This window comes from Eublepharis macularius, chromosome 1 (genome assembly GCF_028583425.1).
Source record: "Eublepharis macularius isolate TG4126 chromosome 1, MPM_Emac_v1.0, whole genome shotgun sequence".
Classification (NCBI taxonomy): Eukaryota; Metazoa; Chordata; class Lepidosauria; order Squamata; family Eublepharidae; genus Eublepharis; species Eublepharis macularius.
Window position 1 is genome coordinate 230617455 of NC_072790.1, and position 23054 is coordinate 230640508.

General features: G+C 46.8%; 1 protein-coding gene across 1 annotated transcript in view; it reads left to right on the forward strand.

Annotated features, from left to right (window-relative positions):
- VANGL2 (VANGL planar cell polarity protein 2) overlaps positions 1-20954 on the forward strand; it is a 56290-nt gene extending 35336 nt beyond the window's left edge. Inside the window, exons 3-9 of the mRNA XM_054992178.1 lie at positions 5418-5691; positions 6412-6532; positions 7758-8365; positions 9306-9442; positions 11821-11956; positions 13547-13778; positions 15261-20954. Of these exons, the coding sequence (XP_054848153.1) occupies positions 5621-5691; positions 6412-6532; positions 7758-8365; positions 9306-9442; positions 11821-11956; positions 13547-13778; positions 15261-15521 (1566 nt within the window). The 5' untranslated portion in view covers positions 5418-5620 and the 3' untranslated portion in view covers positions 15522-20954. The remainder of the gene's footprint in view (positions 1-5417; positions 5692-6411; positions 6533-7757; positions 8366-9305; positions 9443-11820; positions 11957-13546; positions 13779-15260) is intronic.
- Positions 20955-23054: the final 2100 nt, after the last annotated feature.

A 23054-nucleotide genomic window follows, 5' to 3' on the forward strand; every position in this document is an offset into this window, starting at 1 on the left:
TGCCAGGGTTTCTGGCGCCTGAGGCAAGATACCTACTTGTGCCTCTTGCCCCATGTGCAATGACGTCACCTGAGGCGGGCAGAAACGGCGAAGGGGCAGGGAGGTGGCCTGCTTCCCCGCTTGTTGCCTGGGCGACCGGCTCACCAAGAGACGAGCCGAGGCAGGCAGCAGCAGCGAAGGGCCGGAGAGGCGAGTGGGGGTGCAGCCCGCTTCTGGGTCGGGGGAGGGAAGTTGTCGGGGGCTGGCATGGCGCCTCCTTCACAGTTCAGCTGCCGGCAACGCCTCCATGGACGCACCAGGCCTCGGTGCACTTTCTCCATTTGTAGGTTTTTTAGCTTAGAAACAAGATGACCAAGGAGGGTGGGTAGGGGTTCTCACTTCGATAATACTGGAACTTGGGTACAGTGTCAGTTAAGCAGATTGGCAATGAGTTGAGGAGAGAAAACAGGAAGTACTTGTTCACACAAGTTATGGCTAACTTATGAAAATCACTGCCACAGTGCAGAGGCTTTGAAAGGAGGTGAGAGTTCTTTGCTCTAATTTATTAAGATATTTATACTCCACTTTTCCTCTTGGCTCAAGGTGGCTTGCGATAAATTCAGAGTTGCAGAGGTGTATTAATGGATTTTACTCAGGGTGGCTGAATGAAGCCTTCATATTTGGAGGCTCAATGGTTTTATGGTGTCTACCAAGATACAACGAGCAGCTGAAAAAGAGGACTGTGGGGTTGCTTTGCCTCTGACAGTTGCATAAGAGGGGATTTCCTTCCCATCCCCCAGGAGGAGAAGTTGCTTTAGTCCCAGTTTCTCTCTTCTTCAGAATTATTTAAAAAGATGTAACCACTTTCCGTTTGCAACTTGCAGTGAGCAAGTTTATTTGCATTCACTGTTAACAGGCACATTTCAAAATTTCAGTCATGTATATTTTCAGCTTAAGGCCTTGAGCAGTTAATTGGATTTTGATCCATCGTATCATGGATACTTGGATTTCCACCACCCCCTCCCTCCCTTTCTGGAATTCTTCAGTAGAATTCAAGACAGACAAAAGCTGGCGCTTCTCCACACAGTGTAGAATTTGTGGGGATTTGGTTGCCGCATGAGGAAGTGATGGCTTTTGAAGGGGGTTAGGCAAACTTGGAAGGAGAGAGGTCTATGAAGACTAAATAGAGCCTCCGTTTAGGATATTTCTAGCTTATCTTTCTTCCCAGCAGTTCAGGACATTTCATGTGGTTCTCCCTAGCGTCACTTAATCATCACAAAAAGTGAGGCAGCTTAGTCAAAGAGAAAATAACTAGCCCTGAGTTATCCAGTGAGTTTCAGGGCAAGCAGTGGTTTGAACTAGGTCTCCCTGGGCATAATCCGTTGCTCTAACCACTATACACACAGTTTCTCAAAATGTGAGAAAAAGATGGAAACTGAAATCTGCTAACTCAAAGATTATCCTGCCTAGCTCTTAATTATCATACAAGGATAGGGGCACCTCTGTACTGTGGATTCCTGCCATGGAGCAGTGGGAGAAAAATTGGGGGGAAATTGGTGTTGTACAATGCTGTAATGTCACTCTTGCTTGTATATCTAGAAGAGATGTCACAGTGTTGCATGATGCTCTTGAAATCCAAATATCTGTGGTAAAAACGGTAAGTGTTTCACAAATCTCTATGAAAAAGCCTTTATGGTAAAAACCGTAGAGATCTGGGAAATTCCTAGAACCTCCTGTGACAATGTGACGTCACTTCTGGGTATATTATGGCATCAGTAATGCCAGTTTGTAGAGCCTCTACTTTCCCCCTACGCCCATGGTCCCATCTAGCAACTCCTATTGAAGGGTAAGTTAGGAAGAGAGACAGACTAGGATCTAGGTGTCCCATGTTCAAGCCTCCATTTTGCCATGGAAGCTTGTGGGCCAGTCAGAGTCAGCCTAACTTAACTCATAGGTTTGTTTTGATGATAAAATGGAGAAGGGGGGACTAATATTGTAAGTCACTTTGGGTCCTCACTGGGGGGAAAAGTAGATACCAATAAATAATAAAATTATTTTTCTTTTGCTCTGTAATTGCTAGAAAATCTTGTTCAGCTAAACATTTTCCTTTTTTTTAAACTAATCACTACCAGTTATTTTCTTCTTTTTGCACCCTTCTAAAAAGCTGAACTTGGTCCAAGCTATGCAAGGGGCCAGAAAAGGCCTAGAGGAGACTCCTTAGACAAGAAGAAATGGTTTTATTTTCAGAGGGACCTAAAGTGGCACATGCAAGTGGTAAAAGATGCTTATTCAAGGGCCTCTGCCCGTATTGTTCAGCCTGTCAGTTCTTTTCACAGCATGGCTGTCTTTCGCCCCACCTTTAGCAGTGAGGCGGGTGGCAAACAGAGGCAGCGCTTTTTCTGTGGTGGCACCTCACTTTTGGAATGCTCTCCCCCTTGAAGCTAGCCTAACTCCTACCATACTGTCTTTTAGGCACCAGGCCAAACATTTTTGTTTACCCAAGCTTTTAACTAAAGGGTTAATCTTTTAATAGTGTTTTTACAGCTCCTACCCTGAAAACCTATTTCTGAGACTCCTTTTTATGCTGCTAAATGTTTTGTACTGGTTTCATGCTCTGTCTGGGATTTTTAATGCTGGGTTTTTATGGGTTTGTTACTATTTTTTTAAACAATGTTTATGCTGATTTGATTCCCAGCAAGTTTTGTTAACTATCTTGAGCAGGTTCTCTAGAGAAATGGCATAATAATTGGGAGCTGTTGGGGTAGGGTGTGTGAAAGCAGGTTGGAGAAGTGGGGTTCTCCCTGAGGAGAGATGAAAGCGAGGTACATCCCCTCTCCCCATGGAAGCTAAGCAGGGTTGGCCCTGGTTAGTGCTTGGATGGGAGACCATCAAGGAAGTGCAGGGTCTTTAAGCAGAGGCGGCCAATGGGAAACCACCTCTGGACGTCTCTTGCCTTGAAAACCCTGTGGAATCACCATAAGTCGACTGCAGCTTGACAGCATTTCCCACCAACATGGCAGAATGGATGGGCCTGCAGTTGCTGTTCTGTCACCTCAGAGGCAATCTTTCCTTGAATATCAGATGCCGGGGAACAAACAAGAGGGCAGAGCAATCGCCTTTGTTTCCTGCGTGTGGGTTTTCGTATAGTATTTGACAGGCTGCTCTTGGAAACAAGCTAGATTCAATCCAGCGAGGCTCTTTCTGAGTTCATGGCAGATAGGTCTGTTGGACATAATTAAACCGTAATAGTTAGGAATGAGTCCCTGTGATCTTGGGGTAATTTGAACAGCGATTAAGCCCATATGCAAAGCAGGTACTGTACCACTCAGCTATGAACTTTTCTCAGAATTTCCGCATTCACCAGAAGAAAGAGTTATTCTACTGGCCCGTTGTCCCCTCCAAATTAACTATCATTTGTCCAAGGCCACAGAGTCCAGAAGGTTCTGGTTCCTATAGCTGGAGGTCTTTCAGCTGCTGAAGCTGGGAATTATACCTGGATCTTTTAACATGCCAAGCATGTCCTCTGCCATTGAGTTACAGCCCCCCTCCCTCCCGGGAAAGGGGAGAGAACCGGATCTGGGAGTCTGTTGAAAGGTTCCTTTGCTGGGAAATAGGAGTTCATCGTTTGTCGGCTTAGATTCCTCCCGGAGTCTCTGTATCAAAACTTGTTCTGACAGAAACCCGAAGCCCTGCAGCGGGCACTGAGCCGGCGTTTGCCTTGAATAATTCATTTCTGCGCTGGCTTCTACCCCAGGCTTTCTTTCAGGCAATTAATATGTGGAGCGTAACATTAATGAAAACATAAATCATGTGAAATGTTTAATTTTGCAGCAGTGGAAATAACAGAAAGGGAGGGGGGATGTGAATTCTGGCAGCCCAAGCTGGGGGTGATATTCTGTCGAAATAGCTGGGCAAGTACGTTTGGTGCTTTGCTTGTTGTTCTGGGGAAGAACATTTACACAAGATCCTCTTTAGCGCCAGTTGGTGGGGATTTAATTCTTCCACTACTCCCATTCTGTCCGTCTGTGCATGTGATCTTGGCCAGGGCTTTGTGCTCTGTATAACCCCATCGTGCCACGCAAGGAAATTTTGCTGGTGGAAAAGGGATCCCGTTATCTCAGCGTTCATTTTAAAAAGCTCTCCTGTTCACAGAGGAAAATCTTTAAAATGTGGGTGTGTTATTTTTTGGTTTTGGTAAAATCTGTGACTGAATGTGCATTTATGTTGAGTAGCATTTCGGTACTCTGCATCTTGGTTTGCAACATCGCTCTTCTCCCTGAGTGAAAGTACTTGGTGAGCTGTAGTTTTGGCTTGAGGGAAATAGGGTGTTCTGAACAAAGTCACCCGTTGAGTCTAGGGCTGCAACATTGAGTTAATGGAGCTGTATATCATGTTTCTATACCATTCTTCCTCCAGGAAACAGTGTGTGGTTCTTGCCTTCTCCATCCTCCCCCTCTCACAATAACTATGTGAGGTAGGTTAGACTGAGAGAGAAGTGACTGGCCCCATTTTTTATAACTGACAAAAAAAAGCTCCCCTGGTTTACTTATTATTTTTTTAAAAAAAAAAAACCTTTAACAGTGCAGGTTGCATTATAAAACTTGCGTTATAAAAGACTATAAAAGATTGCATTATAAAACTTGTTTGCCATTGAGTTGCTTTTTTGCAAGTACTTGTAAGTATTGCAGACCACGAATTTCATCTTAGGAGAGGCAAAAGGGAGGGTGGGGTGAATGTTGATGCCTCGTACATGCATGGTTTTAAAAACAAGAATACGTGTTTGTTTTTTTCCTTTCGTGTGTGCGGGTTCCCCCCCCCCATTTAATCTGTTAAACTCATATGATGAATCAACTAAACTTTCTTTGTCTGATGTGCTTGGCCTTATTGTGCCCTTTCAGAATGCAGGTGTACATATGTATGGAATTAAGCAAATGAAAATCCCTCCCCAACGGCCCCTTCCCTGGATGTGGAAAGCCAGTGTGTCAGGGAGAGGGCTTCTGACTTACCTGTCCTCTTGTTGGTTGTGCTTAGTTTGGAGACGTTGAGGAGTGGAGGCAGGGGTGGCTCAATGGAAAAATGTCTGCCTTGCATTTACAAGGTCCCATATTCAGCCCTTGGCACCTCTGTTCAAAGTATCCCTGGTAACAGATGTTGGAAAAGGTCATTGCCTGCCTCATACCCTGGATAAGTGTTTCTTCTGCTATTCAGGGGAGACAGAACCAAGATAGATGTACCAATGGTCTGACTCAGTATAAGGCAGCTTCATGTGTTTTCTGCATACGTTTTTTTAATGCAGTAACCGATCGAACATGGCATTTTTTTTTCTCTTCCTCCCCTTTTGCAATTTGTAACGGTACAGCCCATTTCAGGGGGAGTGGACTTGCTTTGTTCACTGTGTATAGTTCGTTTGGTTAAACGTTTCCTATCTCCATATGTAGGTACCCCTTTTTTCTTCTGAGACGAGCCCAGTCAGCCAATCAAAATAGAGTCCCTCAAGGTGAAAGTTGACTTCCTGAAGGTGCCCCTCGGCCTGAAGAAGCCCACTCTGAAGGAGGCAGCAGCTGCCTTGGCAGCTGTCCCGGGGGCCGGGAGACCCAAATCCGTCAACGTGGACCGCTACAAGGCTCGGCGTTCTGACAACATGGACAACGAGTCGCAGTACTCGGGGTACTCCTACAAGTCGGGTCACTCGCGCAGCTCCCGGAAACACAGGTGAGCATGAGGTCAGGGTGGATCTGTTGCGCTTCCTCTTCGAGTAGGGGATGCTTTGCCCTTCTGCTTTGAAATCCAGCTTTCTGATGTTTTTGTTCCATTCACTTCCGTCTTTGTTGACTTTTCCTAATCAATGTCTTTGACAGTCCAATATTAAAAAATATTTTTATCTTGCCTTTCCCAGGCAGCTCAAGGCATCTTATAAACAGTATACTCGCACGTTGTGAAAGATATCTATTAATATATATTAACAATCCACAGCAGACTTTCTGGCCTTGGCTGGACTTGGTCTGTTCCTGCTTTGATGTTTCTGCGTCTTCGGGATACAGAGAATTCTTCAGCTGTCTAATTAAAAAGAGCCCCCCAAAATCCTCCAATATTCCCAGCACATGATAGCTGGGGTATCAGTAAGGAAATAGGCTCAGGTTGATTTTCCCAACCCTGCCTGGCAGAAGCCCAGGAAACAGAACCGGCACGAGAGCCCACAGAAATGGGTCTATCATTTGGTCTCCATATTGGATCATGTTTCAAGAATATTGACTGGTTAGTTTTAGAATTATCTGTTACTGCCAGAGGCTTCACTATGTGGGCTTTAACGGTTGGATGGGGGATATCCAAGACGGCAGCTAAATTAGGATCCTCTGCTGAAGTGAGTCACTTAATGCAGAATTGGGAGCTATGAAGTCCACAATTTCTTTTTCTCTCTCTCCTCCCATGCAGAGATAGGCGGGAGCGGCATCGGTCCAAGAGCCGAGATGGGAGCCGAGGGGACAAGTCAGTGACTATTCAGGCCCCCGGGGAGCCTCTGCTGGACAACGAGTCAACCCGTGGAGATGAACGGGTGAGTGGCCAGAGCAATGCTTTCATGGAAAAGCTACGAGGGCTCACAGCCTGCATAGTCTTTCCCTCCCTTTTCCTGAGCTGCCTTCCGGGGCACAGCTCCCAAAGCGTGGGTGACATTTCTGGGGTTGTGGACTTGGATTGAGCCTGGTAGTTCCACCATATTATATGGGCAAAGGGAACATACATACCATAGAAGAAAAACAGGATATATTAGGCTTATGATCCTTTTGAAAATACAGCAGCTTGGAGTAATGCCGGGTTTTTCAATATGACTCCATTACGGTTGTATAGTGAGCTGGCGGATGAATGGAGAGCCTAGGCCATTCCTGTGCCAAGCCTTGCTGCACCCGTGAATCTATTGGACAGCCTTAGGTAAACCACACAGATAGACGGGCGCTTCCATTCTCAGCTTTAGCATCTTCCTCCACTCCTTTATATGGGGATAATACTAGCCTGCCTTACATATGCATGCTATAGAAATGTTAAAGATGACCATGTTCTTAAAATATTGTTGTAAGCGCATGCATATGTTTGTTACATAACCATAATTAGCTAGTGATTAGGAGGAGCTGTGGCTTAATGGCAGAGCCTTGTATGCAGAAGGTCTTGGGTTCAGTCCCCAGCAATCCCTAGTTAAAAGATCTCAGGGCCAAACTCGATGAGATGGTGTTCTGAGTTCACCTTGGAGACATATCTCTGTTTTGTACAGTGAGTTCTCACAACTCCTTCCAACCGCACACTGGGGACCCAACTCTGGTTGGGACTACTACTCTGTAGGGGGAGGAGGGATTCTTGACTTCCCCCCTACTCCATTTTTCTGTCTGTGTGAAGAGCAGGAGAAGGGACCTAGCCTAGCTGTTTGCCTGATGGTCTAGTTTTCTATCTAGTTTTCTATGTACTATTCAGGCCCCTTGGAGGACCATTCAGTTATGTGATTCCTCAACCGCTGTCTGAAGTGGTACAGTCCAGAAACCAACATGGTTAGATTACTGTGTATCTAGAAATAAAGCTGCGTCTTGTATCAGTGGTGAATTATGGTGATCCTGCACTGGGCAAGGGGTTGGACTAGATGGTCTGTATGGCCCCTTCCAACTCTATGATTCTATGAATGTCACACCATCCCTCGCATTGGAGTGATAAAGAATTCTGGAAAGGCCTGGGGCTTCATGGAGACGGGATGCAGGCCAGAGTAACCTCCCTTTTGGGTCTTCCTTCCCCGGCAGGATGACAACTGGGGGGAGACCACCACAGTGGTGACGGGCACATCGGAGCACAGCATCTCCCACGATGACATCACACGTATCACAAAGGACATGGAGGACAGTGCCCACTTGGACTGCTCACGCCACCTGGGCGTCTCGCTCGGCGGGGCCTTGGCCCTCCTCTCCTTCCTCACCCCCTTGGCCTTCATGCTCCTGCCCCAGTTACTATGGGGAGAGAAACTGGAGCCCTGTGGGACACCTTGTGAAGGGCTCTTCATCTCGGTGGCCTTCAAGCTCCTCATCCTCCTCTTGGGCAGCTGGGCTCTCTTCTTCCGCCGCCCCAAGGCCTTCTTCCCTCGCATCTTTGTCTTCCGGGCCTTGCTTATGGTGCTGGTTTTCCTCCTGGTGGTCTCTTACTGGCTCTTCTATGGCGTCCGCATCCTGGACTCACGTGACACCAACTACCAGGGCATCGTGCAGTACGCCGTCTCCCTTGTGGACGCCCTGCTCTTCGTCCACTACTTGGCTGTGGTTCTTCTTGAGCTGCGGCAACTCCAGCCTCACTTCACCCTCAAGGTGGTGCGCTCTACTGATGGGGCCAGCCGGTTCTATAATGTCGGCCATCTCAGGTAAGGAATGGTATGCAAGAGGAATTCGTGTTGTGAGGAAGCCACCTCGAGCAGATCTGGAGAGGTGGCTTTTGAGAGTCAGAGCTCCCTTCTTCAGACACCAGAAATGTCTGTACATAAGACAGAAAATGGCAGCTTGTACTTTCCACTCCATGTATGAAATTCCTTGCTTTCATATCTTCCTCTGTGTTTTGAGAACCGGTTTGGTGTAGTGGTTAAGAGTGGCAGGACTCTAATCTGGAAAGCCAGGTGTGATTCCCCACTCCTCCGCTTGAAGCCAGCTGAGTGACCTTGGGTCAGCCACAGCTCTCTCAGAGCTCTCTCAGCCTCACCCACCTCACAGGGTGACTGTTGTGAAGATAATAACACACTTTGTAAACCACTCTGAGTGGACGTTAAGTTGTCCTGAAAGGTGGTAGATATATTGAATGTTGTTATTGTTTGCAGCCTCTTATGACCCCCCCAAAAGATCACTCTCAAGGTTGTGGGACCCACATGGAGGAATTAGAGCAAAGGTTGAGGAACTGTAGTAAAGGAGGAGAAAGGGTAAAATTGCTCTCTCTTCTACAAGCACAGGAATGTAGCCAGTCTCAACCCCTTGTTCCTCTTCACCCCACCCACCCACACAGGTGTCCCACCATACAGATTATGTGCCCCCCTCCCCCCCAGGAATGATCTTTCTGGGGATCAAAAAGGGCTTTGGGAACAGAGAAGGATGTGGGAGAATTGGCCTCCATGCATGGGTAATACTGGTAAGTCTCACTGCTGCCCTCTGCTGGTCAAATTTAGGCATGTTTTCTATATGTCTCGGCATTCCTTGCAGCGAGCCAGAAACTTTGGCGGATAACATTTGGTGATGAAATATCATCTGCTCATGTCAGATGAAGCCAAAGATTTTGCTTACCCCACGCCTCATGTCTTCCTTTGTCTCTCCCTGCAGCATCCAGCGAGTTGCAGTGTGGATCCTTGAAAATTACTACCACGACTTCCCAGTTTACAACCCTGCTCTCCTTAACCTGCCAAAGTCTGTTCTGTCCAAGAAAATGTCTGGGTTCAAGGTGTACTCCCTTGGGGAAGGTAAGTTGTCATATGTCTCCTGCAGGGCTTTTTTTCTGGGAAAAGAGGTGGTGGAACTCAGTGGGTCGCCCTCGGAGAAAATGGTCACATGGGCCGGTGGCCCCGCCCCCTGATCTCCAGACAGAGGGGAGTTGAGATTGCCCTCCGCGTGCGGCGCTGAGGGCAATCTAAACTCCCCTCTGTCTGGAGATCAGGGGGTGGGGCCACCGGCCATGTGACCATTTTCAAGAGGTTCCGGAACTCCGTTCCACCGCGTTCCAGCTGAAAAAAAGCCCTGGTCTCCTGACTACCTGAAACTGCCTTAGATCGAGTCGAGCCATTCGTTTGTCTAGCCAGATATTCCCCCTGCTGGAAGTGGAGTCTCTCTCTTTAAAATGTGAAGCAGAAAAAGATATTTCCCTTCCTTCCTGATTTCTCATATCCTTTTAACTGAAGATGCTGGGGATTGAAGCTGGGACTTTCTGCATAAAAAGTGAGAGCTCTGCCACTGAGCCACGGCCTAAGGGTTTGCCTTACACTATTAGTGCACTGTTGCAAAAGCCCCAGCTGCTTAAAACCCATTAAACTGGCAATGCCAGGGATTGGACTTGAGACCTTCTGCATACAAAGCCGGTGCTCTTGTCAGTGAGCGAATGCATCCAATGAACGTACGAAGCTGCCTTTCCACAGAAGAGTCCAGGGCTCAGTGTAGAGCCTCTGCTGGCATGCATAAGGACCCAGGTTTGGGCACTGGCATCTCCAGTTAAAAGAATCAGGCAGGAAGTGATGTAAAAGACCTCTGCCTGAGATGCTGGAGAGTCGCTATCCGTCTGAATAGACAGTGCTGACTTTGATGGACCAAGGATCTCAGTCAGTATGGGGCAGCTTCACATGTGCTGTATGACTCAAGCCGCTGGTCCATCCATTGCTTACTCTGGCCGGAGTTAACACCACTCCAAGGTCTTTCCCAGCCTCCATTGTCTGAGATGTTTTTAATTGGAGATAGTCGGGATTGAACCCTGGACCTTCGAAAGACAAAGCTTGCTGAGCTCCAGCCCCTCTCAAAGCTCAGGAGTTCCTCTGGAACCGTTTTATTGTCCGCTGACCTCAATGCTATCTCCTGCTGCCAGAGCCTCTTATTTTAACCCACGTCTTTTTGTATGCAAAGCACGTGCTCTGCCTCAGAGCTGCCACTCCTCCCTGGGACTTCCTCCCTGCCTCTGTTTTCTCTGCTCTCTTTGACGGTCTGTCTTCACCCTTATTTTCTGCCGTCTTTACTGGCACGCCCTCCCTCCCACACTGATTGTGCGTGATTACAATAATTGCGCAAATTAGCAATTATAAGCAAGCCTGTGTGTACTCTGTGCTAAAAACAAACCGACCTACCCGGATTCGGAGCCAAGAGAAGCACCAAAGAGGAGCCATGAGTTAGATTTTGCCAGGAATGGCACACATTTTCAGACTTAGCTTGTATTGATAAGATCTAGGAACTTGGGATTTTCCAGTTCTTTGGGAAACTGAATTCGGATTCTGTCCTTGCCCTGTGCTGCTCTTTTAACTCATTCTCCTCTCCTCTCCATCCCTGATGAGAGTGCTTATTTATTTCTTTACATTGTTATACCCCATTTTTCTCCCCTGCGGGGACCTAAGCAGCTTACACCATCATTCTCGTCTTCCTTTTATCCTCACAACAGCAATCCTGTAAGGTAGGCTAGGGTGAGAAAATGTGATTGGCTCAAGGTCATCTGGCAAGTTTCCCTGGCGGAGTGGGGCTTTGAACCAGATGCTAGTCCAACACGAATCACTGCACTGCTCTGGCTACCATGCAGATGTGCACACTTCTGAATTTGTGCTGGTCTCATTTGTACTTTATGGCTTTCCGTGGAAAAACCTTGGGCATTACCCAGGCAAAGTGAAACCCTTTTTAAAATTCATCTGCTGTGCAGGAGATTTCAGAAATCTCCCCTTGGAACAAAGGGGGCTTTAAAGTGCTAAGCTCCAGCTGGATCATATTTGTATGTGTGCGTACAACTAATTAATGTCTTAAATGTTCAAGGAGGGTGTAGGTCAAAGATTGCCTAGCTGACTCCCTGGTGGTGGTTGGTGGTGGATTTTTGGAGCAAAAGGGTTGCAGTGAAACTTCCCCCATGCTTGCTGATTACCTCCTTGCAGTCCGCACCCCATCTCCTACTTTAGACATGATCCTTCCGTTCCGGTTTGCCTCTGTTGTGTCAAGTTTGAGCCTAAATCTCACAAGGAACTGGGTGCAGAATCCGGCTCCGGGTGGTGCTTTGTGTGGCTCAGGCTCCAGTACCTCAACGGTGGCAGAATCTCAGGAGATGATCAGAAAAGATGATCCTGACCTTCTGACCCCTGCACCCCATTTTCCTCTCCTCCAGAAAACACAACCAACAACTCAACGAGCCAGTCGCGGGCTGTCATTGCCGCAGCTGCCCGGAGGCGGGACAACAGCCACAATGAATATTACTACGAGGAGGCGGAGCATGAGCGCAGGGTGCGGAAACGACGTGCCAGGTACATCCGTCCAGGGTGGCAAGCGGAAGGGGGGGGGCTTGCCACCTTGCTGGAGGGAAGAAGCAGAGGTTGACTCGGCCCTCGTTCTCATTGTTGTCTCCCTGCACTGCTGAAATTTACATTGCAACCCCCTTGGGGCAGGGACCTACTTATGTCACTCTGTGTCCTTCATTGGCACTAAAAATTTTGCTTAAGAAGGGAGAGGGGAGAATTAACCTCCCCCCTTTTATAATTTTTTAAAAATAGGTTGGTTGTAGCTATGAGAAATTGATTATCAGAATACCCAAGCTTTAATGGAGCAGAGTCAGTTTGAGACAGCCGGTTGCCTGTGCTCCTCCCTCACTCCACTGCTTACATCCAAAGCCTATCCACAAAGGTTTTGAACGGAGCAGCCTAGTTACCAAGCCAGAATTCCTCCCTGGGTCAGGGAGCCTCTTTGGGGGGCCAAGTACGGACCTTGGCCACTCCTTTGGACCCTCATTCCACGAGATCTGCCCAGTCTGCAAGGGGATCAGGCTTTTTAAAACAAGTAATCAAATCAGAAGCATTAATAAGGAAAGGAAGAATATGCCATGGATAGGGTTTGGAGAATGGCCTCCCTGATGTGCTAGCTTTCTGTGTGTGGGGAGTTGTTGTTTTGTCTTCCTTCACTCCCAATTTATGAGTGTTCCAATATATATTTTCTCCCAATACAGCTGGTATTATAGGCCTGGAAAATCTTTTTAGGCTATTATGTTGTCACTGAGACCATTGTTAGGGTTGCCAGGTTTCTATACCCTCCCAGCAGGACGGGGGGAGGCGGGGCAACATTTGGCATTTACTTCATGCCTTGTATGTGTTCTTTTTCACGTGCACTTCCTGTGCTTGCGTGATGACATCATTTCTAGGAAGATGATGTCATTATGCTGGTACAGGTGTGCTCCCATGCTCTGGGCAGGGCTAATTCTAGCCTATTTTGATGTTGTTGTGCCCCGCCAGGAGCGCGCCTGATGAACACTTTCCTGAGTTGCTTGTTGGTGGCAGGCAATCTCCTTGGGGACTTGCCACCTCCCACGGATTGCCAGCAATTGGATTGCTCACCACCAGTGAACAACCAGGAAGCCTAACCATTGTCCCCCTTGACTGTGTGCACAAATTGGATGGTGAAGTGCATTATGGCAGCCCCGGGTTGCAAAATGCCCTAAGCAAAAGAATGAGCAGCCTTGAGTCAATTTAGGAAATTGCCTCAATTCCCTATCTCCTCTTTTTCCTCCTTCCTACTCTTCCCTTTCCATTTCTGTTATTTTTTCCCAATCAGTATATGTGCTCAGTCTAACCCAGCCATACAACGCATCTCTGCAACTGAAATGACAGTTTGTCCTTCCCTCAGAGAAGTTGGGCTGCAAACATTCTGACAGTTTTTGTTCCCTGAGAAGATTGAATGATTACAAACATTCCATGCTCTCGCACCAGCTTAGTGCATTGGTGTTCAATATAGATTCTGTGGCTTTCCTTTTCTCTGTTGCATCATCTCCTCTTGCTATGGAGGGCAGGGATATAATTAATTGCTTTATAGCTTACTATCACAAAACCTTGTTCTTGTCACAACAGGCTAGTGGTAGCCGTAGAAGAGGCCTTCACGCACATCAAACGGCTCCAGGAGGAGGATCAGAAAAACCCACGAGAGATCATGGACCCACGAGAGGCAGCTCAGGCCATCTTTGCCTCCATGGCCCGGGCCATGCAGAAATACTTGCGTACCACCAAGCAGCAGCCCTACCACACAATGGAGAGCATCCTGCAACATTTGGAGTTCTGCATTACCCATGACATGACACCCAAGGTAAGGGAGTCCCTTATTGGAACCCAGTGCTAACCATGAAGGGCTCCTTGTCAGGAGACTTCTGTGTATGACATTAAAATCCTCTACAGAAGGGGTGGAGCTTGGACAGGCTACATTACTGTGGGGTTACAGATGCAGATCTCAGCTGCCAGGCAAATTAATTTGAGAACAAGTGGCCCTAAAGATACCTTGGTGTAGAGCTTTAATAATAATTAAATGCTGTCAGTTTGTAACAGACTTAAGGTGACCCCATCCTCGGGGCATTCCAGGGAAGATGAACAGAGATAGTTTGCCATAACTGTCCTGGGCTTCTTTGGTGGTCTCCCATCCAAGTACTGACCAGAGCAGACCCTGCTTAGCTTCCAAGCTCTGATGAGCTCAGGCTAGTCAGGGCTGTTCAGGCTGCTGTTGGGCTTTACAGGTCGTCACTTTAGGATCGTGTCCTGAAACAAACTGAGAGTCACTGAAGACCTTTATTATTGGGGAAATATGTTCCCTACAGCTAATGTTTTTGATAGCTTTTAGACTGTAATGTTCTAGACTAGCTTTAGTTTCTGAACAGTCTTCAGCAAGAGCCCCTTATAAAGCACGTGACAGTAGTCAAGCATGGATGCTGCTGCCGTTGTGGGCTACAGGATTCCCTTCACTGCCTTTTGGGCCAAAGGCAGCCGTTTTTTCTTTTTAAACTGGCTTTTGATGTCTGGATTTAAGTCTTCTGAGAGAGGGAAGAGCTTGAGGAGGCAACATCTGTCATTTTCTGGGATTTGGAAGAGGCTAACCAGTTGGTTGAATGGCCCTTCCGGCTCTAGGGTCTTACCTTGATTTTTGTGCTGGTGTATATTTTTGTATTTCTTTTTGAAATCTGTGGTGCACTTTGCCCCTAGAGTTTTGAATGAAGGTGGGGGTCCAGAACAAGAAAACAGCTGGAACAAGGGAGCAGCTATTCATTGGCAACCTTGTGGTGTAGTGGTTGCAGCGTTGGACAAGGGTCTGGGAGACCTTGGTTGAAAACCTCCCTCTTACCACAAAGTTCATTCAGTGCCTTTTTTCAGTCATTCATGTTCAGACTATCCTACCTCATAGGGTTGTTGTGAAGATAAAACAGGAGAGGGAAATAACATGTATCCTGCGCTCTTTGGAGGATGTGGGATAAAATAGTGTCCAACAGGGGTTTTTTTCTGGGAAAAGAGGTGGTGGAACTCAGTGGGTTGCCCTCAGAGAAAATGGTCACATGGCTGGTGGCCCCGCCCCCTGATCTCTAGACAGAGGGGAGTTTAGATTGCCCTCCACGCCGCTCCACGGCACGGAGGGCAATCTAAACTGCCCTCTGTCTGGAGATCAGGGGGCGGGGCCACCAGCCATGTGACCGTTTTCAAGCGGTTCCAGAACTCCGTTCCCCTGCGTTCCCCCTGAAAAAAAGCCCTGGTGTCCAACCCAGATAACGGCACATACTGAGGTCCCTCTGCTCTTCTGTTTCTATAGGCATTCCTTGAACGTTACCTGACCGCGGGTCCTACCATCCAGTACCACAAAGACCGCTGGCTTGCCAAGCAGTGGACTCTGGTCAGTGAGGAACCAGTGACCAACGGCCTGAAGGACGGAGTGGTCTTTATCCTCAAGCGCCACGACTTCAGCCTGGTTGTGAGCACCAAAAAGATTCCATTCTTCAAACTCTCGGAAGAATTTGTGGACCCCAAATCGCACAAGTTTGTGATGCGGCTTCAGTCAGAGACCTCGGTGTGAACTGAAACTGGGGCAAGGGGCTTGAAGGGCTTGGAGATGGCCTTCTGTGAAGGGAGCAGGCAGGTGCACATCTTTTTTCTTTTGTTCTCTCTGGGATTTGGAAGAGGCTATCCAGTTGGCCGAAAGCCTTCCTGGTGTGGGAGTTGACGTCTGCATCTCTGCATCGTTTGATGCGCTGACATCGACCACTCGATTTCCGTTTCCTCCAGATCTCCCCTCCACCAGTTCTTCACAACACCTATTGAGGGGGAGTAGTCAGGAGATGGGGGGCGACCTCTTTCTGCCCCTCCCAGTTTCCGTTCTCTCCAATCCCAGTTGTGCTTGTAGCAAAACCCAGAAGGCGCACAGGGGTGACGGATGGCATATATCTCCCCTCTCCCCTTGCAAAAAGACACAATCGAAAGTGTGGTGCCAAATTTAAGGGCTAATTCCGTTCACTGTCTTCACCAGCATCTCCAAACGCAGTGGGGTCTGAGGAACTTCCTTGAATGTGTTTTTTTAAAAAAGTAAAAATAGCAACCAACTAACCTCTTGGCTCCAGCCTCTGAAACATCGCCCAGTTTCGGTGTTGGCATCTCTCGGTCCCCAAGCTCCAACCTGACTTGCACAAGACTTTATAGAGCATCACGGAAGAAGAAAGCAACCTCTGCCCGGTGGCTGCTATTTTTGATCTTCCATCCCTACGTGGAGCGTGGAGGATGGACCCAGCTGGCCCCTCTTTTGTCGTTTGCAACTTTGGTACAGAAACACCCCTCCGTTTCATTTTCCTCGGCTGTTTTTTCCCAGCACAACTTTTTTCAGTACAAAACGAAACAAAAAAAAAAAACGATGGGGTTTTTGGGGTAATGTTTTAAAATGGTGAGGGGTTTTTTTCCTTCTAAAAATGATGTTGATCGCTGTGCTTTTTTAAAGAAATCCTGTGTGTTGTAAATAATTGACTTCTGTTAGGATCGCCGGAATCATAGTTGTGTGCACCTCTCCTTGTGGTTGGAGCCTCATTTACTCAGAGGTGGTTGTGTGTCGGAAGACCCTCGGTGTGAGACCTGGAGGAGAGCGCAGTATCACAGCCCTCCTTGACAGTTCTCTTCTAAAATTGAATTGCTGTTCCACTCCTTTAACTTTCAGTGCAATAGAGCAGTGCTCTTTCAGCCATGGGGGGACGGGGAGGTCACTGCTGTGTCCCAAACCCCAGCCATTCTCTTGCTTCCTTTAGGAAGGACCTGCTGCTAGTGCCCACACCTAGAGAGCGAGGGCTGCGTGCCTCTCTTTGCACAAATACACTGAGAGAGGCAACAGAATGGCAAGGCAAAATAGAGAGGTGGATTCCTCCATGAGTGTAACCGTTCACTTATTCCTCACTATGGCACCCCAGCTTGGTTCCTGTCCCCTGCTCTTTAGGTCTGCAGCCCACAGTCACATACTTGACCATCCTGCCATGTTTTTGGTGTCACATGACTTCCTGTCATATGATTGCAGCTCAGTGGGTCCCTGGGTCTGGAAGGGCCAAAGATCACAGCCAGAGAGGGTTCTCTCCATAGAGATGCCAAGGAATAGAGCAGTTCTGCTCAGTGCCTATAGCAGAATCATAGCTGCACTCAAGTTTTTTTAACTGGAACTTCAGGCACTTTAGCCATTTCCTGTCTCTGATCTGAATCGAGGCACTGCTCTTTTGGAACATGATCCATGGGACATTCCCCTGCTCACGATCTTTTGAAATTATTGGACTCTCTTGAGCAGTTTCTGTTCATCTCAACAAGGCGTGTACGGAAGAACATCCATTTGGATTGTGTCCTTAGCTGTTGTAAACCACTAGCAACAGCGTGAATTGCATGGCTGTTGGTTGTTTATCTTGGTTTTATGGCCCTAGTATCTCACCACCTTCAAGTATGATGTCCTCTTATACCAGCCACGTTAGAGCAAAAATGTGTCCAATGTAAGAGTTGGCCAATTATAATTTTGGCCCTCAGGCAGGCAGTTGGCTTCACTCTGCCTCTGTAAGTTTTTATATGCTTAAAATAGTGTTAACTACTGTGCACCTGGAGGAGATCTGGGGTTAGTGGGCCCTTCTAGAGTAATCTAGCTGAATGCCTTCTGTTGGGTGATGCTGCAGTGCTACCTTCAGCTAGAAAAGTCCCTAGACAAGTTGCAAGAGGTCTGTAGGCTGGGGATTTCCCACTTTGGGCTTCTGCATGCCATCAGGTCAGAGCCGCAGATCTCCACAAATTCCACCAGCATCTCTTGAGAATTCCAGTATATTTATTGGCCGCCATCAAGAATTCCAAGAGGCTTATTGGCCAGCACCAGCACATCCAAGATGCTTATTGGCTGCCATTGTTGACAAGGAATGATGACATCACAACACCTGTAAATCAGTTCTTCACATTCATGTCTTCAACGTGGATTTTTTAAAAAAAATCCGCTTATTTTTCTGGAAGGAATCCCTTTTTGTTACAGATACCTCAGGATTTTTTTTTCTTTTGAAGGGGCTCTTTGTATGTCTGCTGCAGTTCCAGTTATCTAATTTTTTAAAAATATTTTTAAATAAAGAAGGGCAGAGTTTCGGTTGCTCTAAAAGTGATTGCTAAGTTGGTGCTTTTTGGTGTTGGGAATTGTCTGTGGGTGGGTTGTTTTGCTTAAAGGCTGAAGGTGAGGACGTGGCGTGAGATACCTTGTATTTAATCACTGTGATTTTTTAAATAACAGTTATTTTAATACTTGGGGCATGATCCAGCTAATGTGAAGCGCTTTTAAATCCTATTGGTTTCCGTGAGAAGGGCTGTGGCTCAGGAGCAGAGCGTCTGCCTTGCACGTAGAAGGTCCTGCGTTCAGTCCCTGGCACCTGTCGTTAAGCTGTTTGGGTACCCTTTAGAAAATCTGCCTGAGATCTTTTGCCAGCCAGGGTAGTTTAACCCTGTGCTAGATAAATCGGTGTAGTTATGTCCTCTCAAGGGCAGAACCTATACAGGAATGAGAGAAGAAATAATGTATTTTTCACCTTACACCCAGTTATTTCTGAGGTCAGTGATACTCAAGAGGCATAGTTTAAAAACTCCCGGACTTCTAAATGTTTCCAACCTCTTCAGAGGGAGAATTTTTCCTGCATAGGCGTCTGTAATATACAGTGTTCTGCTTTGCCCCTTCCTTGTGGGAGAACGTTGCCTTGTGCTACTAATTCATCACCAGGTGTCGCATTTGTATGATATGCTGCATTCCGTCTCTCCGGCAACTTGATTGAAAGGGACTCTGTGGTCGAACTCATGGTTTGTTTGCCAAGAAAAATCCCCAGGTTCAACCCTCAGCGTCTCTAATTAAAGAATTAAGTAGAGGGAAAGACCTTTCCTGACCTGGAAAGAGGCACCACCAATCAAGAGTTGGCAGAGTGCGTTAGATGGAGCAGTGATCTGACCCAATATAATACAGCTTTCAGGAAAAATATTCTGACGGGGAAACGGGGTCTGCAGTGACTTAGCAGTTGGAAGTAGTCCAAGATTATATCTGAAGCTTTTTTTATAGCAGGTCATTCCTTTGGTCCCATCGACTTTACAGGCACAAGCCCCAGTCTCTGCTCCACAAGGACCTTTAATGGGAGGTGACTGGGATTTTGTATTAGTGCATTCCCACCCACCCCACCGCCCTTGGTGAGTCATCACCAGTGCTTTTTTTTTTTTAGCAGAAGGGAGGGATAAAAACATTAAACCTGTGAGTGACCTTCCCCTTGCAAAGAGGTGCTCTGCCACTGAAGCATGGCCAGACGGCCAGCATGGACTGACTATATGGTTCTCAGGACATGGTGTGTCTGTGGGAAGGGGGTCATTTTCATTTTCAATGTGGGAAAATTTATACTTCTGCTCTACAGCCCCTGATTTGTGTTTGAAGCTGGCTTTTGGAAGCTCCTGTGTTTGGTCTTGAACATCTTCATTTCCAAGGAATTTAGATAGCAGTGCTGGGAAAGACCTTTCTCTGTCCGAGAAGACCCTCCATAGCTATCCTAAGGGACATCCTAATCTCTACCCTAAGCAGAGTTACACCCTTCTAAGCCCATTGAAGTCAATGAACTTAGGAAGGGATTAACCCTACTTAGGATACCAGCTTGATCCAGCACCCATCCATTCAAGCCCTACCTGGAATTCTACACAGAATTCAAGTAGGAGAGGGTGTCCCTTAAGATCATAATCTAAGACATCTCTCTCTCTACCCCTTTTCGAAAAAACAAAAACAAAAAACAACCAGCCTAATGAGTATTGGAGAACACAGAAGTTTGCACCATGTTTTGTGTCATTTTGGTTGGTCTTCATAAAAAGTATTTCATGGAGCTTTGGATTTTGTTGTGGACCAAATGGCAACCAGCAGACCCTTGTCCGAGTGAAATCCACAGGCCTTAATTTGCCACACTTTGGCTGGATCAGCAAAAAGAGGTATATTTCCTAGTCAGATCTGTGAGGTTGTATGTTTTGTATGGAGAGCATTCTCCTCGTCCCCACCCCCTGCCCCATGCTGTAAAGTCCAGTTTGCTGCAGGGAGCACCCAGGAGGAGGCCTAAGAGAGCCGGTATGTTTAAGCGTACATTGTAATGTGAAATGTGAAGATGTGAAACTTGTGCAGCACAATTTGCCAGCGGTCCAGGACTGGCTGTATTTCTCCTTGAAGAAGATACAGATTGACATACCTGGGTTTCTGTGTAATATTTAAAATTACCCATAGGCATCTATCGGTAATGTTCATCTTATGTCAGTGGGAGATTACCCTGGTGATACACTTCTCTCTTTCCTCCTGCAGTCACCCCTGTTCTCTCGCTATCTAGTTCCTGTCCTTTGGCCATTCTTCCATTTTGTGTGTGTGTGTGTGTGTGTGTGTGCGTGTGTTTGGCTGCCATCCCACTGTAAAATTATGGCGGTGGTCTGACTCCCCCCTTCTTCTTGTCTCAGCTGTGACTGGTAGGCTTGATGCAGCTAAGATACGCCTATCTCCTTTAACGTGGCACTGGAATTAATACTCGTGGGCACAAATACCTCAGCCAAGGTGGAAATAGTTGACAGAAAACCACATCGCAGCCCTTTAAATATTTACCGGGTGGAGAGGTGGTTGTCTGAAGTCATGGCAGTATCCTCGCATTACCAGCCACCACCCCCCTCCCGCCCCTGGTTGCTCGTGGAGGTAGTTGACTGAAATGATTAGGCCAGAGCTCATTCTCTCTCTGCAAGTCTGTCGATCAACAGAAGTGTGTTTAATGCGTTGAAGTGATTTTATTGCATAGAAGATAATTTCAGGTGGGTACCCATGTTGCAGTGCAGTAGAAGAGCAAGAAGTAGCACCTTAGAGCCAAGCTACAAGTGACGCCTGACGCAGGTTGGACGCTTGTCAGCTTCCCTCAAGTTTTGGCGGGAAATGTAGGCGTCCTGGTCTGGCAGCTGTAATGGAGAGCCAAGCTGTATAACCAGGATGCCTACATTTCCCATCAGAACTTGAGGTAAGCTGACAAGTGTCCAACCTGTGTCAGGCGTCACTTGTAGCTTGGCTCTGAGAGTCCAGAGTATGAGCTTTCGAGAGTCAAAACTCCCTTCATCAGAGCTTCAACACTCAAAAGCTTATACCCTGGAAATCTTGTTGGTCTTTAAGGTGCTACTGGATTTGAATCTTGCTCTCTTACTTTAGAAGCAGCTTCAGTTGATCCAATAATGATTTGTGTGGCAATAATGTGTTTGTTGTGTGACTTTGGTCTACTGGTTGTAGCGGTCTCCCAGTGAGGACTGGGCCATTACATGGTGAAAACCAGTAAGTGGCTCTGCTAAGATGAAATACCCATATGAACATGGCGTTGGTCTCTTTCCTGGAGAACCCAGAGACACAATTTTTATCTTTTCAGCCATGACCTCTTCCTCTGCTTTCCTGCTTGATTACGTATTTTAATCCATGTATCTGTGCACCTCATATCCTGATTTTCCAGGGTGTGACTTTACCACTGATGTTCCATGTTGTCACAAATAAAATAAAGATGGCTTTTCATGAGAGTGATTTTGCAAGATAATACATAGAAAGAAAAAATAAAACCCTCCTCCCCTCTCCCCTTACAAACCACACATGCGCACACACACTTGTGTGCAGGCATACACACAAACGCACACACACTGAATTTAGGAAAAGAATTTCTGTTAATTTTTTTTAAAAGACAGAGTTTGATAAACCTTGTGCATGCGTGTAGAAAATTGTAAAATGTAAAATTGTTTTTTAATATATAAAATTTCTTTTTACAGTTTGCCGTGAATCTAAGCATTATGGCCATGATAGGGTTTTTTTCATAAATATAGGAACTAAAACTGTACATTTTTAAAAAAAAATAAACACCTTTGGACCTTTTGTATTCCATTTCCTTCTTTCCTTGCTCAGGGTCCATGGGATATTTACTGGAGAGGTGTGGGGTAAAGGATTTTCCTAATAGCTCTATTGGCTTTCTGCTGAAAGTTCTTGCTGGGGAATTGTTAGGGAAGGGCGACTGGGACGATCTTGGGAAACACAACCCAAATCTCTCTCTCCAACATACCGTGAATTCTCATAGAGTGTAGGCCAGTTTGCCTGTCTCTGTGTTTTCCATTTTTAACTAAGTCTCCCCGCATGAGACATCTTACACGAGAATGCTCAGTTATAGAGAGACACAATGTTAGCCAGAAAGCGTAGTTTTAAAACAGAGCCAATTTCACCTTTCTACAGGGGTGGTCTCGGAGGGTTTGTTAATTTCCTCTGCACATGACAGAGCCTTTGGGGATGAGAAGAGGAGGAAATTAACAAACCCTCTGAGGAGCATCTTTGCCAGCTCTGTAAAAAGGTAAAGGTGTGCAAGCACCGAGTCATGACTGACTCATGAGGGAAACATCACATCATGACGTTTTCTTGGCAGGCTTTTTACGGGGTGGTTTGCCATTGCCTTCCCCAGTCGTCTACACTTTGCCCCCCGGAAACTGGGTACTCATTTTACCGACCTCGGAAGGATGGAAGGCTGAGTCAACTTTGAGATGGCTATGTGAACCTGGCTTCCGCCAGGATCGAACTCAGGTTGTAAGCAGAGCTTGGGCTGCAGTACTGCCGCTTACCACTCTGCGCCACGGGCTGTAGAGAGGTGAAATTAACAGAGCCTTAAACTCTGTCTTTTAAAAGTATGCTTCCTGGCTAGCATTGCATCTCCCCTCACTTGAACGTTCTCCTGTAAGATATCTTGTGTAGAGAGACTGATTCATAACATTCTGTGACACCTAGAGCAGGCTCAGCCTGTTTTTTTTAAATTACAAAGTCACATTTTTGCATACTTTGGTGATCTCTGCCTTAATAGAACTCACAGCCTTGGTTATGCGGGGCTGAGTTTCCCTGCTGTCATGAGTGGTAAGAGCCATACTCCACACTATCATGCTCATGGCGACCCCATGAATTTCTGCCTCATACGGTTTAAAAAACAAGAGGGAGTTTGCCATTGCCTCCCTCTGTATAGCAGCCCCCATCACCCTTGGTGGCTTCCCATCCAAGTACTCACCCTGCTTAAGTTTC